Consider the following 18298-nt stretch of genomic DNA (forward strand, 5'->3'; position numbering starts at 1 on the left):
GCAGGAGAGGGTGAGCCAAAACTTAATTTGTGGAAAAATTGGATTCCACTTAAATAGCCTTTTAATTGAACCAACTTGGAGGTTTTTTGCTGTGTTGAGGTAGGAGACAAACGATGTAATTGTGAGCAGAGAGAAATCCGGGAAGGGTAGGTTAAAAATTAAATGAAAGGTTTTAAAACATCTCCAAGCTGTTAAATATGATTGGAGAGTTCTGGGCGAAAAGGCTTGGAAAATAGAATCAAGAGAGCCATCGAGAAGTGGTCTCAATGAGTGGTTCATTCATTTCTGGAAGATCATTTCTGAATAGTGAGGTACTGGCATTGGATTGGGGTCTGCTTCTGGAGCCAGCTGTCTGAATTTCTGATAGAATCTGCGCTCAGATGTTGCTGGCGACAGGGGGTGGTTCCAAAGCGATGGCGTTTGGAGGTATGGGTATCTGAGTTGCTGTAAACAGAGAAAATGGTGATTTTGCCTGAGGAAGCGTGTTTTGGGGGAGACAATCCGGGGCCGACGTGGGAAACAGAGGTGGTCTTGCGTTTGAGACGGCCCCTGGAGCTTGGAAAGCGACCGGGAAGGAGAGAGAAAGCTGAAGTGAAAAATAAGGCGACTGGGCCTGCGCTGCTAGCGGAGGCATCCTCACACTAGGGTCTGCTGTAGGCCACGGCTGGGAAAAAGGGTTAGTGGTAGCCAGAGGAGAAGGACAAGGGAGAGTTGTCCAGGCCCGCGATTCTAGCGGAGGCAACCTCACGTCAGGAGCCGTGGGCCATGAACGATGGAGAGGATTTGGGATGTAACAACAGGTTGCGCCTGCCCCGCTAGCGGAGGCAACATCACGCTAGAGGGAAGACGGTCGCTGTTAGTGACCGGTAATGAGTGATGCTGAGCAGAAGGCGGAGAGGGTAACGGTCTAGCGGGGGCGGAATCTGGGGCCCGTACCAGGCTCGCTGAAGGTGCACTGCCCCTACCTGATGATCGACGGTGTTCCGGTCTCGCTGTGGAGGAATACTGGATTTGGGAGGTACGTGGTGTTTTACCTTTGTTGGTTTTGTTTGTCGCTTTATTGGAGAGGGAGATGAGGGTTTAAAGGGGACGCACGTTGACTGTAGGTTAGTGTATAATTGGTATAATTCGACTTTATTCATCTGTCTAGGGTAATGGACGTCCGCGTTGGTCAAAGCTTGCCTTAGACCTAACATTGTCCATTTCCCGATTGCAGGAATGGTTGGCTGGGCCAGTGAGTAGGAGGATGATGAGGATGAGGACGAGGAAGAAGGTGTGCGTCTCGTTGGTGGAGGTGAGCACTGTATTTGTCGTTCTGGAGTATGGATAGTGGTGCTGATTGGCTGGCGACCGCGCACTGAAGCTGGAGACTCGGCGACGGCACCTGGTGGTGTAATGGCACTCTTTGGGGTGGCTGGAACTGATGCAGAGTCCTGAGAGTAGAGAGATTCGTCATCGGACGGGAAGAGTTCAATCTCCGACAGGGCGGCTGTTAGGCGAAACCTGTTCCGAAGACTGTAGAATATCCTTAGGTGAGTTTGACTGTGATTATATATGGTTTGCCTTCGTGCTGATTGGGTAGATATGTTGATTACTAATTGTAGACAGCTGGTGATACTAGAGTATTTGTTGATTACTGACTGTAGACAGCTGATGATACTAGAGTATTTGTGATTACTGATTGTAGACAGCAGGTGGCAATAGAGAGTAGCTTATTTTGACGTGTTCCTCCCGAACTACGTTAATAAAACATAATTTGGTAGTGATGTTCCTTAAAGTTACACACAGATTTTCAGACTTTTGAACAAATTTCCCTCAACATGATGGTACCTATCTACAATGAAAGAAAGGCTATGAGAGAGAGGGACACAGGAATATTTCCTGATTAAAAAACGTAGAGGTGTGGTAAAAATCAGTCTCAGCCAATGGACTAAAACACACACTGTTTCGGCAGTGACATGAAAATGCGGGACACATTTTTTTACATAAAGTTTCATGATTTAAAAATAAAATATAAAATATAATATATATATATATTTTTTTTTTTTAAACTTCATTGTTTAAAATAAATCAAATAGAACATAAAAACAGATATCATTCCAATTTTTTTTTTTTTTTTTTGTAGATCTAGAAAGTGTTGAGAGCCGTAGAAGGTTTCATACCATTTGGACAAAGGGAAATTTTTTTTTAATTTGAGCAAAAGTCATTTGCGGGTCAAAAAGACCCCGAAGACCATCAGAGGGTTAAAATTAGGGTTGTCGCGATAACCGCAATATCGCAGTACCGCGCTACTGACAAGCCAACTGCAGAGGAATTCAAGTAACAGCAGCAACCGCGATATTCACGTGTTTTCTTTTTTCATAAGGCGCCTATACCCTTCTTGTTTTGAACTTCGTGCATGTGTATTGAATGTTAAATAAGTTAATAATGATAATAAGACGTGGTGATCATGGTTCTCTTACGAGAGTTTCTCTCGTACTTGCGTAATATCTTACGCTAGGGGAAAACCTCTTTTCCTCGAGATACTGAAGCCAAAAAATTATCCTTAATTTTGCAATAATGTAAAACGCATTGCAGCAGCTTGCAGACATGGGCGAGACAGCTCGCGCGCCCATTGGCTGCTCTGCGGCAACTGCACCAGCCTATCGAGAGAGGCCCCTCATGACGTCGGAACCAATGAGGGCGCTTCGCGCCCAATACGTCATGTCCCGCCAAAAGAGGGTGGGGCTCAGCTATAAATATAGCCTCGAAGGGCTGGTTTGACCAGTTTTTTATCTCTTCAGCGAAACTCACGCATCGCTGGATCCCGAGAGGAAGAAGCCGCGCCGTCTGATAGAAGCACTCAGCGGGATTAGCGCCACATCTGAAGCTGCTGGACGACAACTCGCCGCCTTCAGTCGCCGTTCCTGCGCACGCTTTCCGGCGTACATATCCTTTCTTTGCTACTGTGTTTTGTGTATGTGTGTGTTCGCCGCCGCGACACACACTCCCTTTGCACTAAAAGAGCCGGGCGTCTTTATCAAGACACCCCTTTTTTCCTGGTAAGGATCACGCAGCTCTCGCGCTCGCTGACGGCGCTGCCCTCAGCGAGCTAATGCCTACGGTGACTCTGAGGACTCGCCTGGCATCCTTCTCCGAGACTGCACCTCCGCAACCTCCCCCACCCCGCAAAGCTCGCCGGTGCGCCCGCCTGCTTCACCTGCTTCGCTGAGTCTCTTCCTGATGGACAGTGGCCGCCGCGTGCCGCCGCTTCCGTCGTGGATGTAGACCAAGAAACCGCGTCTGTGGGGGATGATATCTGTTCTCCCTCTGTTCGAGCCGCGCAAACTGCGCCGTTCACAGGAGATGTCAGGAGCGGACGATCACGGGGCTAGCTTTCTCTCTCCCTCTGTTCGAGCCGCGCAAACTGCGCCGTTCACAAGGGAGACCGGAAGCGTATGGTCACGGGGTTAGTTTTTTTCTTTACGTTATAAGAAAAGCTGCCCCGCCCTAGTTGCGCCCCATTCATAATATGCCGTCAATGCTTCGCTCTGTCAGTTCCCTTAAAAGGCGACTGCAGATGTGTATTTTGCAGCCAACGAGCGCGTTTTACAACCCGCTCGCCTGCTCCCATTCAAGCATGTTGACGCTCTGTTATAAGCTCGTGCTAACTGAAAACTTATGTATTCTCCCCCTGTGGCTCAGCGGCAGAATCTTAGGCGTTCGCACGAGAGACCCGTGTTCGAATCCCAGGTCTACCGACACATACAATTATGCCGTCAGTGCTTCGCTCTGTCAGTTCCCTTAAAAGGCGACTGCAGATGTGTATTTTGCAGACAACGAGCGCGTTGTACAACCCGCTCACCTGCACCCATTCAAGCATGTTGACGCTGTCTTATATGGTCGTGCTAACTGAAAGCATGTGCATTCTCTTCCTGTGGCTCAGTGGCAGAATCTTAGGCTTTCGCACGAGAGACCCGTGTTCGAATCCCAGGTCTACTAGAACATAAATTATGCCATCAATGCTTTTGTTCTGTCAGTTCCCTTAACCCTCTGGGGACCAAGCTGTTTTTGGGGTCCTTGAGATGTTCTGACATGCCTTGATATTTGTGCTTTTTTCAGTTATTTATAAACATGTTAATGGCAAAGGTGTAAATTCACTCTATATAGCACAAACAGGGCTACCATAATATGCGAGCAACGTGCATGTAGATGTTTGTATTTTTAAGAGAATAATGTTTATGCGTGGTTATTGGAAAAAAATAAAATGAAAGTTGCTGATTTAAGAACACAAAACACATAATAAATATGTGTCCACAAGACTTTTGACTAATTGATGTTGTCCCTTTGAGTTCTAGCTTCAAAATTATATGAAAATCATCCTGCCTGATTGTTCACATGAAACACTACATTGATTTAAACATTGTAAAACAGTTTTTTTGTCAGAAGAGGTTTATGCGTGGGAGTGGTAATGGGTCATCAATATTAATGAGATTCAGACCAGAGGTGTGACATAGACGCTCCCCCAAGTGTTAATGGGCCATCAGTGAGGCAGCCTGAACAAAGAATGAGGAGATTCAAATGTTTTGTTTTTCAATCTGTTTTATTGTAATTTTGTAAAAACAAAAGTAAAGGCAGGTATCTCACAGTAAATGCTTATGCCCCGTTGATGCGGGCTCTAAGCAAATCAAATGTGACCATATATTACATATATGTGACCTTTTATATTAACATTACCAATCAATAATTGTTATATTGTGCATGCATAACAACACATTTGTTGCAAAGCCACACAGGCACATATAGGCTACATTTGTATCATCAGTATAAGTATATAAACAAAATGTAACTAACATCTGTAAAATAGTAGGTAAATATGTACTTACTCTTTTTGATTTTTGTTGCTGCGTGTCCTCGTTGCAGTGGAAGGCGAGAGTGAACAAGCTACATTCCTTTTAAAAAAAGTTACAAAACATATGTAACATCAACCAATCTCCAAAAATAAATAATAAAGTCATACAGGCTCATATTATTAACACTAAATATAAACAAAATTGAACTAACACCTGTAAAATAGTGGGTAAATATGTACTTACTCTTTCTGATTTCTGACTGTGTTGCTAAGCGCACTCCGAGTTGCAGGCGGAGGTAGTGATGAAGCTACATTCCTTTTAAAAAAGTTGAAGAATATTATTACATAAATATAACTATAGTAGCATTAGTCTATAATGAATTACTGATGTAAATCATTTTAGACGCGTGCAATAAGCCTATATGCGTGTCAATGGGCCATTACCGGAGAGGCACACCGCAAACATTAGCCTAACACATTTGTGCACTTCATTAACTGGGTATATTTACACATTTCAGCACATTTACACACATTTACAACTGATATTTGCGAGCATGCATCGTTAATGATAATGAGGCAGCATTTATATAGTCAAAATATAATCTAAACACCTACTTTCTAAAATAATTTCTAAATTCTATCTTTCATACATAATGATCTAAACATATCATTTAGGCTACACATACAAATACAAATTTCCTAACCAAGGGGTGTAGCATATGTACACAAAAAAACAAAACAAAACATTTTTAACATTGAAATGGTACGAGATATTAAATTCATGGTATAGATATGCACTTTCATTAGATCGTGTTGAATAGGTAGATATAAAATGTCAGTACTCTGGATGGCAAGTCCACCCAGTATAATATGTAAGCTCATGTTTTGAATAGCTTGTCAATTAATGCAAGTAAGAATAAATACTTACTCATCCGAAATTCTATCCACGGCTGGATCAAGTCGCTCTTCAAAATACAAACGGTCGTCATCAGAGTAGTCGCGCTCCTCTTCTGATGAAAATCTGGACTCTTCGTCGCTAGTATCCAGGACGAACTGAAGGGCTTCCGCACCGGTGTACCGTGTCATCTTCCCAACGCGCAGGTGACGAAATGATGAAACTTGAAGCGTTTAATGCATTTGCTTGGGGGCGTTTACCTGTTTTGCATAGATGGCTTAGCACATTATCTTGTGAATAGCGCGCTCCGTGAGTAGGCGTGAACGAATTAAAGTCAATGAGCTCGTAATGAGCTCGACTGGAATCGCTCTCTTTTTATACAGATTACAGAAGCTGATAATATTTGTTTTTTATATAAATGACTTCATTTAACAGATGCGATCTCAAGCTTTATGCCCGTGGGTCTGTTTGCCTGTTTGACTGAATTTTCGCGGAGTTATAGATCATTTTCGAACGCGTTTCAAATGGGAGTTTACTGACAGAGAGAAGGCAGAAATCGCATCATGTTAAAGTTTCTTTATTTGTCAAAAAGCAAAACACTTTATTTTTATTGTGAGTATACAGAAAAAAAATAGAAACTGAACAGGATCGATTGATGTATAACACGAAAATTAAAGATCAAAATTAACAGAGCATTTTGTGTTTAGTTTTCATTGCTAAAAAAAAAAACGAGCAAAACGCGCCAGCGCGTTTTTGGTCCCCAGAGGGTTAATGGCGACTGCAGATGTGTATTTTGCAGCCAACAAGCGCATTGTACTACCCGCTCGCCTGCACCCAAACACTGTTTCTATGGCAACACAAAGGATTCCTAGCCGTTGCGGCCGGACTCCCACCAAAACTTCTCGCTCGCTCAGTTCCAGTAATTGCGACTGTTCCAGCGTATTCTGCAGTAAACAAGTCGGCAACACAGCCTGCTTGCCTGCACACAAACGCCGTTTTTACGACGACCCAGATAAATCCCATAAAGAGTGTATTTTCTGGTATTCCGGCCACGGCCGATGGTGTTAGGAGTGTAGTAAAAATGCCCACTGCCCAGTGCCCATTCCTACACACAAACACGGCCCGCCACACACGGCCCGCACGAATAAAATCGACTCATGTCGATTGTGCACCAAATGTAGTGATTGTGCTTACGTCCCAGTGCCCGCAAACACTACACACTACATGTCTCACGGTTTCTGTAAAAACGAAACCAACGCACATACAGTCTGCACAAACAGACGGTGTTCTCAGCGTTTTGCATGGGCCCGATGTCCCGCGCCCTCATTCGCTCACAGACATAATAAACCCCACGGGGTTCGCCCCGCTCGCTCTCTCTCAGCACACCGCTGTAGGAGAACTGAGCGCGGGCAGGCTGCCCGCTCTGATCAGCGCACCCCCAGTCTCACACGCTGCAAGCGTGGCGCTCATGTTACAGCACACCGGTGCTCTCCGCTCGCCACTAGGTCGCGACCAGAGCCCAGATATCATTCTACCCTTAGCCACTCACGCGAAAGCGTGGGCAGAGCTTCCCAGGGTATCAAAGTGGGTGCTGAACACTATAGAAAGAGGCTATTCGCTACAGTTCGGTCGACGCCCGCAATGCCAAGCGGTGCGAATCGAAACTACGGTGAAAGAGGAAGTAGCACACCTACTTCGAGCTGAAATAGCGAAGTTACTGAGCAAAGGGGCTATAGAACCCTTATCACCGGCTCAGAGCGAAGGGGGCATGTACAGCAGATATTTTCTGGTACCCAAAAAAGACGGGGGTCTCAGACCCATTCTAGATCTAAGACGGCTAAACAAAGCACTTCTGAAAAGACGGTTCAGAATGCTCACGACCAGGAAAATCCTCTCGCAAATTTGCCAAGGGGACTGGTTCATGTCGATAGATCTGAAAGACGCTTATTTTCAAATACAAATAGCGTCACGTCACAGGCGATTTTTGAGATTCGCCTTCGAGGGCCAGGCATATCAGTACACAGTCCTGCCGTTTGGCCTATCCCTGGCACCTCGTGCATTCACGATGTGCATGGATGCAGCGCTCGTACCCCTCAAACTCCGAGGCATACGAGTGCTGAATTATTTGGACGATTGGCTGGTTCTAGCTCGATCACAGTCAGAGCTCATAGAACACAGGACCATATTACTCGACCACCTCGAGAATTTGGGTATCAGAGTCAATTGGGCGAAGAGTTCACTGTCTCCCAGTCAGAAAATATCCTTTCTGGGTACAGAACTGGACTCGCTGTCTATGACAGCGCAACTGTCACCGCAGCGCAGGCTGAGTATTCGGTGCATGACAGAAACTTTTCGCCACGGCACTTTAGTCCCGCTCAAAAGGTTTCAGAAAATGCTGGGTCTCATGGCTTCAGCATCTTCAGTGCTTCAGCTGGGTCTGCTTCGCGTGCGCCCGCTGCAGTACTGGTTAAAACCGCGCGTTCCGCGCAGAGCGTGGACATCCGGTTTCTTGCGCCTCAAGGTCGATCAGAAATGCATCGCAGCTCTGAAACCTTGGACAGTGACCGATTGGTACCGGTCAGGTGTAAGCCTGGGGACTTCCTCGAGTGTGAAGGTGGTGTCTACGGATGCCTCAACCTCGAGATGGGGAGCGCTGCTAGAAGGCAGACCGTTCTTCGGCCTGTGGTCAGAACGGGAGAAGCTTCTACGCATAAACTGTCTGGAAATGATGGCAGTCGACAACGCGCTGAGGCGTTTTTGTCTCCATATAAAAGGACACCACATCCTGGTCCGTTCGGACAACATGTCAGTGGTGGCTTATATAAATCACCAAGGAGGTATCAGATCCAGAGCCCTTCACAGGCTGACGGAACGCCTCCTGGTCTGGGCTCAGCACAATCTGCGCTCGCTCAGAGCAGCGCAAGTGCCCGGCCACCTGAATGTGAGACCAGACAGACTGTCCAGGAACAATCTTCCGGCAGGAGAATGGTCTTTACACCCGCAGACAGTCAAACTGCTGTGGAGGACATTTGGCAGAGCGAAAATAGACCTATTTGCGTCTCAAGAGAACGCTCACTGTCAGGAATTTTTCTTCAAGAGCAGGGATGCGCTGGCCCGCGTCTGGCCCCGCTGCCCGCTCTATGCATTTCCCCTGTCCGCTCTATGCGTTTCCCCTGTCACGCTTCTGCCCCAGGTGTTAGAGCGAATCAGGGAAAGCGGATGCTCGGTGCTACTCGTCGCCCCATTATGGACGAACCAAGCCTGGTTTCCAGTCCTGATGCAGCTGACGAGTACCGCCCCGTGGCCGATACCGGTGAGGAGGGATCTCCTCTCGCAGGCGAACGGCTCGATCTGACATCCTTGCCCGGAGCTTTGGTCCCTACACGTATGGGCCATCAACGGGTACCCGTTAACCTCCCAGCGGGAGTGTTAAACACGATCACGCAGGCTAGAGCTCCATCTATGAGACGGCTCTATTCCTCAAAATGGTCTGTGTTCACTAGCTGGTGTACAGCGCGTGGCACTTCACCCTCACACTGTGGGGTGTCGGAGGTTCTTTCCTTTTTACAAGAGCTTCTGGATAAGGGCAGAGCCCCATCCACGCTCAAAGTTTATGTGGCGGCCATAGCAGCGTTCGCTGAACCAGCGATTGGCCAGTCATTAGGAAGGAACGTTCTGGTCATTCGCTTCCTTAGAGGAGCTAAGAGGCTGAATCCTCCCAGACCTCCCTCGGTTCCCGTTTGGGACCTTTCCACGGTTCTGGATGCCATGAAAGGTGCCCCATTCGAGCCAATACAATCAATAGACCTAAAACACTTGTCTCTCAAAACAGTGTTTCTTCTGGCTCTCGCTTCAGTGAAGCGCATAGGGGACTTGCAAGCGCTCTCAGTGAGTGCAACGTGTATGGAGTTTGGACCTAATGACTCGAGAGTCATACTCAAACCAAAGCACGGATATGTTCCTAAATCCCTCAATACACCGCTTAGGGCACAGGTGATCTCCCTGTCGGCCCTGCCCGTGTCCGAAGAGGAAGGGGACACAGGCTTCCTTTGCCCGGTCAGGGCGTTAAGAGCCTATGTGTCCTGCTCATCCGTTTTCAGACAGACGGAGCAGCTCTTTGTTTTGTTCAGCGGACGTTCTAAGGAACTAGCCGCATCAAAACAGAGTTTATCCAACTGGATAGTTGATGCTATAGCGCTAGCTTATACATCTAAGGGCCTGCAATGCCCGTTAGGTGTCAAAGCGCACTCCACGAGAGGCATGGCTTCGTCGTGGGCTTGGTCTAGTGGGATTGCCTTGCAAGATATCTGTATGGCGGCAGGCTGGGCCTCCCCGTCTACATTTATAAGGTTTTATAACCTCCAGGTTCCCGCTTTACAAGCTAAGTTGCTCTCGGTCTAAATTTTCAGTATGGCCTGCCCGATGCTATCGGCCCAGGATGCTGAAATTACTAGAGCGTTGATCACTGATCGTCTGTATACTTCTGTGGGCAGTGTGTAAGTCCCCCATGTTTATCAGTCCAGGCCGAGTTCGCCCTGGCTGTGTGGAACACTTGATATAATCTGCTCTTATTAGAGCTCTATATTACAGGAATGATGCTATTCTAGCCCCTCTTCCCGGATTCTCTGTGAGTCCCGTGTGATTAGGCACTGTATGAGCCCCGGGCACCTGCCCTTGGGACTTTAGTGTTGTATCTCAAGCACGCACGGCGTTTTACACTGTGTTCCCCTAGCGTAAGATATTACGCAAGTACGAGAGAAACTCTCGTAAGAGAACGTACTCGGTTACTAACGTAACCTCGGTTCTCTCTAGAGAGGGAACGAGTACTTGCGTATCTTGCCGTGCATGCATCACACTCCGTTTCGCATCGGCGATAAAAAACTGGTCAAACCAGCCCTTCGAGGCTATATTTATAGCTGAGCCCCACCCTCTTTTGGCGGGACATGACGTATTGGGCGCGAAGCGCCCTCATTGGTTCTGATGTCATGAGGGGCCTCTCTCGATAGGCTGGTGCAGTTGCCACAGAGCAGCCAATGGGCGCGCGAGCTGTCTCGCCCATGTCTGCATGCTGCTGCAATGCGTTTTACATTATTGCAAAATTAAGGATAATTTTTTGGCTTCAGTATCTCGAGGAAAAGAGGTTTTCCCCTAGCGTAAGATATTACGCAAGTACTCGTTCCCTCTCTAGAGAGAACCGAGGTTACGTTAGTAACCGAGTACGTTTTATCATGGTGATTTGTGAGGCTTCGTGGATTTGCACGTAAGCCTAAACAGACTCTCAGTGAATGAGAGAGGTCGACTGAGCGCGTGCGATTACCTGCTTTGAGGTCAAGTCATATTCGTGAAAAGGTTTCCGTGTACAAGGAAAGTTAAATATTTGTCCTGTCATCCTTTTAACGTTTAAAATAAAGGGTATTTACCACGAATGGCATCAGCAGCGCTGGTCAGCATGCACAGCGCGAGGAACTCGTGGTCGCGGGAAACAAAACTCAGTGAGTCACGCATTGAATCAATGCCATTTGTCTCTATTAAGTGAAGCTTCAGCGTTACCTATGCAACGCATTGCTGGTCAGCTGAGCCTTGAAAAGTGGAGCTCAAAGTTAAAAATAATTAACCTTGTTTCATTACTATCTTTTAATGAATCAATCAGCGTTTTTGAACGTGTTGTTGAATGAATGGTTTATGACTCACTCAAAGACAGTCCGAGTGACAGGCTTTCAATGCGCAGATACGCTGTTTAAATTAATTTTAATTAAAAATTAATTTAATTTTTAAAATAAATTAATTTTTAAACTAATTAGTTTCGGTTTATTGGTTACTGAAAATGTACTCGTTTTTGTGCATGCTGACCACATCGTAACACTTATTTATATAGCAACAAATAAATCAAAATAAATTAATCAAATGCGGTAAAACCGCATTATCGCTCTATTGAGCCACTCATAATTACCGCAAGGGAAAATCCTTCACTGCGACAGCCCTATTTAAAATACGTATTTGAAGCCTTTGGAAAAAAATCAAATGTAATTTGTATTTAAATACATTTAAGATGAGTATTTTTGTATTTTCAATATACATACAATACTTTTTGCCAGTCAACCTCTTTATCAGGGTATTGATTTTGTGCATCAACTAGTTCAGACATTCACTAGCTCAGCATTGGATCAGCGATTTTTTCTTTTCTTTCTTTTTTTTTTTTTTTTTTTTTGTATAAGGTGAGAATGTCATGATCAATTCTACTTGTTGATTAAAGTTAAAATAGTGCATTATTCACTTCAGTTAACATGAAAGAATAAAAGAAAGAATAGTTGATTTTTATCAACTAGCTTGTCAAATGTGTTTAAAGCATTACTGCATGTTAGGGCTGGGTGATAGGACATCATAGCGATGATATAAAGTGTGAATTGATGTAACTTTTTCTAAATAATTTACATAGATAGGCCTATTTGTGGGGTAAGCAAATTTATCCGTGCAGCTTTTAGTGGGCAGGAATTATTGGAACATTGGAGTGGAAAACTCAGAAGAGTTTGAAATTCACTTTATGCTGTGGAATCAAAACTGATATTGAGAATTGTGAAACCATGATATTGTTACTGTGAAGTAAAATTGAGATTTTGGTCATATCGCCCATCCATATTCTTTGTTAGATAGCAGAAAAGGTTCCCACAGTTTTACATACAGTATGAATTTTTTAATAGTGTTCACCACAAGTAATAAACTACATTGTAACCAGAAATAAGTATATAAATGGCTGCTATTTTGCATAAGTTTATTTGTAATTGCCAGAAAGAAAGAAAGAAAGAAAGAAAGAGAGGGCAGAGATGAGGTTAGGAATGAAAAGTCAGTAGGCCTATGTAGTTTCTTCATTCACTGTGACCTATACCTGCACTGGATGGCCAGTTTCACATGTATTTTGTGTATTTTCAAAATACAAAATACTGTATTTGTATTTAAATAAAAAAATTTTCACACAGTATTTTGTATTTGTATTGTAAATACACTTCCATGTATTTATGCCCATCTCTGACTCTTCTGAGGTTTATACTGTAGCCTTGTGTTATTAAAATGCATAAAAGCTGAAATCCTAAATATATATATATATATATATATATATATATAAAATTAATTCAAATCATTCATATAGGCTAGCTGCCTGACTTACTTGAATTGATGTTGTCACGTAATAGTATTGTTAGATTAAATAACGTCATTTGAATTAGCCATACCTTGACTTTTATTGAATTGGCGCCACTGAGGGATGGTCCTTCATTTTTTTTTTTCAAATTAAGCCAGTTGAAAAACATTGGATGATGTGAATTATTCCGGCCCACCCACACCTTTAGAGGCCCACCCATCATCTACTTTCTGCCTCCGCCACTTGTTCCTAATAATATTCAGCAAAACTGCTCCCTTCGTGTTATGTAGCCTAACTATATCATAGGTACCTACTCATACGTTATATAAAAAAAAAAAAATCAAAAAAAAAAATCAACATTTTAAATATTTACCTCAGTATTTTCTTCTGTGAGATTATTGTGTGCTGTTGGATTTCTCTACTAAAGAAAGTCTCTCTCACTAAATGCAGCACGAGCCTCAACAACTTGACTTTACCAGAAATACACTATCAATCGCTCTTAACACTGAATGTAGATAATAAAATCAGAATCATTCTCGCTGGTTACGATGCTTTCCCTAGTTACTTTTAAGCTGTCTGGCCGGGCAAGTAAAATTCTCTTTCGCTTGCCCCTTCAAAAAACAACAACAACAATAACAACAACAACAACAAAAACTCTCGGACAAGCAAATAAGAGTTAAAGGAGAACTCTGGTCAATTTTAACATTGAGCTCATTTTTTTGTAAATTTGGAGTGCTGTCAGTACAGAGAACAACGACAAAAATCGGTGTTGCCTACACCGTGTTATCCTCTTTTAAAAATTTGCACCCTGTTGACTTCAATGGGGCAAGTTTTAAACCTGCTTTTAGCCTCTTAACATCCTTGATGTGTCATTACAAGTGCACAGGTCATGTGAGTGATTCCTTCAGAGTGAACACGTGTGAATCTGACTGCAGTAGATGTGAAAGATATGAATAAAAATGAAGTTAATTCAGCCAGCGCTCATACCTGTATTTACATCCTGTTTTCGGTCGAAGTCCATAGTAGTCGATTGTCGAGTTCACGCGCGTGATCATAGGTAACTAAGCAACAATGGAGAACTCGTCAATCGATTACTGTGGACTTCGACCGAAAACAGGAAATAAATACAGGTATGAGCGCTGGCTGAATTAACTTCATTTTTATTCATATCTTTCGCGTTTACAACAAATGAATAATGTAAACGACAATCTCACGAGTCACGAGAAAAAATATATATCTCAGAAAGTGCACTATCGCGCTGCGCTGGACTTCCCGTATCAGCTCCGCTTATGAGCCGCAGTCTAATCCTGTTAACATGAAATAAGCCTGCTCCCGAGCAGGTTTAATCTTACGCACCTTTTGCTATGACAGCAAGTCCAGGATGAGCGTCGAAGAACCAAACAATCCAAGATCATGCCAAATCGCCAACAATCAAATCCAGCTAAGTGAGTTAGCGACGTACGAAGAACGGGCCCCAGGTCATGACAGACTTAAAGAAGTCTGGATGAGAGGTTGATATTGATATAATAAAAGAATCCGTTAAAAAGCTAAACTAAAGTTAAATAAAAAGGTTTCCTTTCACAATTTTTAAACAAACATTTTTGGATTATATATAAAGTTTTATTAAAGGAGATTTTCAAAGAATTATTTTGACACAATAGCGCCCCCCTCCCGTCCAGCGTCCCTATGCACTGCATACCCCGTTTTTGCGTCTCTTCGTCTATTTTCAGGGGTGCCACTGTGGGTGGCACCGGCATACCCTGCCACACCCGTGGCTACGCCTATGCCCAACCTGCTTAAATTTCAGATTCCCTTTTCTAAGTAACTGTTATAGTTCCTTGGGGACGTCACAACGAGTCCTAAACCCACCCCTTTCTGAACAGACATAAAAGAAACTGAAGCATTCTTTCTGTAGTCACTCAGTTCCTGACACAGGATGAATCTGCAGGTCTCCGTCGTTCTTCTTTTCATTTCTCTCACTGGAGGTACAGAAAACAGCAAGTATTGAAATGCATTATTTGCTAATCATACTGTAGAGCGCTAACTCAATGTCTCTCTCTGTCTGTAAGGTTATTCTCTCAAGTGTTACTCCTGCACATCTGCTTTGACGGGTTCCTGTGCAGCAAAAGAGGAGACATGTGCAGCTGGAGTTTCTAAATGTTCTACGGTGAAATCCACCAGTAAGTCCAGTGTAATGTGGAAATCTGCTGTATAAGTGATACCGCTGGAGAGAAAGTATACTTGTTAACTGCTAATCTTAGAATTGTTTTATTATCTAATTATATGGACATTTATGTCTTTTTTTACAGCTTCCTCTGTGTCCATCACAGTTAAAGGGTGCGCACCTGAATGTGTATCAGGGACTGCAACGCTACCAACTGGAGGGACAGCGACTATGAGCTGCTGTAACACTGATCTTTGCAATGCAGCAGGTTTGATTTCCACAGGAAATTATACAAACAATAATTCAATATAATGGGCATCGGATTTTTTTTTTTTTTACTGGAGTAGATTAGGGATGTTCCCGAAGACAAATACCTTATCTAAAATCTCTATGCAATAATGAGTGAAGTGAATGAACTTTAAACGAGCGCAAATCCGTCTGCGTGCATCTCTCAGAAATCAGAGCTTGACAAGAGTAATATCAACTCAAATAGGCTACTACATCATATACATGTTCAACGATATGATATCGTATATTATTGTATGTATATTTAAACGATTTAAGCCTTGTACAAAATGATACTCGAATGAGTGAAATAAGCACAGCACGATCACAAATCAAACAGCGCGTTTTTGCCGTCTCCGCGCGTCTCCGTCTCTCAGCGACCAAACCAGCTCTAGCCTATCAACTAACATTCATATACATTAATTACTACTTGATATGTCTATTTAAATGTTTTAAACTTCGTATGATGTGATGAGATACATGATAAATTTCTTTATCTCACTCTCTCTTGAAGCTGATCCTCGCTGTCCCCGTGCGTATTTGGCGCTCGAACTGTGAGTTTTTTTCCCCACTGCATCTTTCCTGGCTGCGCGTCGTCTCATTTTATTACGACCCTCAACTGTGTGGTTACAAAGTATATTACCATGGCATCGAACACACCTCGGCCAATACTAATCAAGATGTGTTTTGACACTTTTGTCTGGCTATAGCATTAGAAAAAAAAGAGCATAATGGTGCCATCAAGACATGTCTTTTTAAGAGACATCCCTGCTTATTTCGGCAAGACAATGCCAAGATTCATTACATGTTACAACAGTGTGGCTTCAGAGTAAAAGAGTTCAGGTACTAGACTGGCCTGCCTGCAGTCAGACCGGTCTCCTATTGAAAATGTGTGGTGCATTATGAAGCAGAAAATACAACAACAGAGACCACAGATTGTTGAGTACTTAATGTAATTTATCAATAAGAAAGAAACTTTAACTTCAACAATTAGTGTCAGTTCCAAAACACTTACTGAGTGTTGTTAGAAGAAAAGGTAATGTATACACACAGAACGTATTTTTACAAAAAATAAATAAATAAATAAATAAATAAATAAATAAATAAATAAAGTTTACCATTTTGAACACTGAAAAAAAATATAAATAAAAACTCCACTGCGGAACCAATAAAGGATTAGACCCACCTGAGCTAGATATTAAAGACTAGAAAGACAGTTCACTTGTATTACTCATGTATGGGAGAAACTGTCGCGCCTTCCAAGTAAACGAGCCGATCGCTGAAAGTAATTGCGTCACTGCGTCGATCTGTTAGAAGCTCCGGTTCCCATAGGAACTCATACTAAATGTAGCAGAAGCTTGTGAATTAGTCTAGTACTTTCAGAGTTTTTTATTGTTTTAAAAAAAAAACTGTGAGAAATTGAGCAACAATGAACATGCACTTTTCATAACTATTATTATCAATATTATTGTAAGTATTAGTAGCGGAGTGTTAATAATACTAATTTCCTTCCTGTCTTGATTAGATGGAGTGTATAAGGGAAGCTTCCTCTTGCTCGTGTCTCCTCTGCTCTTCTACTTCCTGTTTCAGTGAGTCCAGCAGAACTTCAGATTCTACAGCAAAGACCATCAAACAAACTCAATATGATACACAATCTGAATAAAGCTTGTTTGTTGCTCTGCTGTTATTAGATTTAAGGAACTGAAAATATGTACTTCTTTAACATAAAATTACTGCATTAAAACTACCATATTACATTTCTTTGCATAAAGGAAAAGTTACTATAGAATGTAATAAAGAATTTTTAAAAAGTGTGATGAACGTCTGTAATAAAATATTTACTTATGTGTATTAAACATCTATCTCAGTAAGTGACCGGAAAATTGTTTAACTTTTGGTTCAATTAGTAAGTGTCACGGGTGGTAGTATATAAGTAAAGAATGAAGACAAAGACTGCAAGAACACAAGCCCTGTGTTAGACCTGTTGCTACCGCGATTTACAAGCTTAGATGTGGGCCAAGGAAGGATGTCGAAACTCATGAGCTGAAAGGGAACAGCAACTGGATAGAGGTCTAAATCAAATTTGTTGAAGGTAAGGTTTAGGTTAACATACATTAGCCAAACAAGCTAGCCAGTCTAAGCCTCTGCCTTGCTGACTGAAAGAAATCTGATTATCCAATTTAATTTTTGTAAACACCTGTAAGACATTTTATGTGAGCATGCCATGCACTTTGTATGTATATATATTAAACACAGTTCCAATGCAGCAATTCACCTACAGTTTTGATCAGACATCAAATTTTAAAATAGAGGTCCTTTGTCAGTAGAGCACAAACAGGCCACATCTGGATGAGTGAACCACAGGGTGAAAGGGACAAGACTGTCAAAAACGTAGCAATCGTTGTTGTGTCTGATGGCGCTCTCAACATGTATCTTCAAGAGGGCAGAGCTTGTCTGTGTGATTTCATCTAATCATGGTCATGCAGAGCCACAAAACCACAGGTTTTAAGACATAAGATAACACAACATTTAAATGAAGAGCTGCACGATTCTGGAATTGAGAATCACAACTTTTTTATAGAAATCCTGATTCTGAATAGACAACTAAACAAAATAACATGTTCATTTACTAGAGGTTTTAACAATGACTAGCTGCAGTCTATTAAAATATGACATAGATTTTTTTTTTTTATTAATAATTCATTAGTGTTTATATCCAAAGTTGTATCCCTGAAATTCTGTGATCATTTGAATTATTATAAGACAGAAATAATGATACTGTGTGTTTTAAAAGACTGTTTGTGAAGCTGTTTATAGCATGACATGAATATCACATTGTGTTTATAACTATACATGACAATTCTCAGCTCTCCGCGTTAGATTTGAATGTTTGCAACCAGAGATTTGAATGTTCGCTGTGATTGGGGGTTAGGGTTAGTCAAAAGGTTTACAGTGGTTCTCAACCTGGGGTACGCAAAGTGATGGAGG

At 42.7% G+C, this 18298-nt stretch overlaps 2 protein-coding genes across 2 annotated transcripts in view; both read left to right on the forward strand.

Annotated features, from left to right (window-relative positions):
- The window catches only part of LOC307161680 (uncharacterized protein), a 484934-nt gene that overhangs the window by 419756 nt on the left and 46880 nt on the right, over nt 1–18298 (forward strand). The gene's annotated exons all lie outside the window — the stretch shown is intronic.
- LOC307161683 (uncharacterized protein) lies at nt 14782–17103 on the forward strand. Its single transcript, XM_079876565.1, has 4 exons — nt 14782–14846; nt 14931–15041; nt 15171–15293; nt 16836–17103. Exons 1-4 carry the CDS (start codon nt 14798–14800, stop codon nt 16901–16903), a joined length of 351 nt encoding a protein of 116 aa, XP_079732691.1. The 5' UTR covers nt 14782–14797; the 3' UTR covers nt 16904–17103.

The sequence above is a fragment of the Squalius cephalus genome (assembly GCF_949319135.1).
Source record: "Squalius cephalus genome assembly, chromosome: 7".
NCBI lineage: Eukaryota > Metazoa > Chordata > Actinopteri > Cypriniformes > Leuciscidae > Squalius > Squalius cephalus.

Coding starts and splice junctions, on each gene's coding strand:
- LOC307161683 (XM_079876565.1), top strand. CDS start 14,798: ATGAATCTGCAGGTCTCCGTCGTTCTTCTTTTCATTTCTCTCACTGGA. Junction 14,847..14,930: donor TTTCATTTCTCTCACTGGAG/GTACAGAAAACA, acceptor TCTGTCTGTAAG/GTTATTCTCTCAAGTGTTAC. Junction 15,042..15,170: donor TTCTACGGTGAAATCCACCA/GTAAGTCCAGTG, acceptor CTTTTTTTACAG/CTTCCTCTGTGTCCATCACA.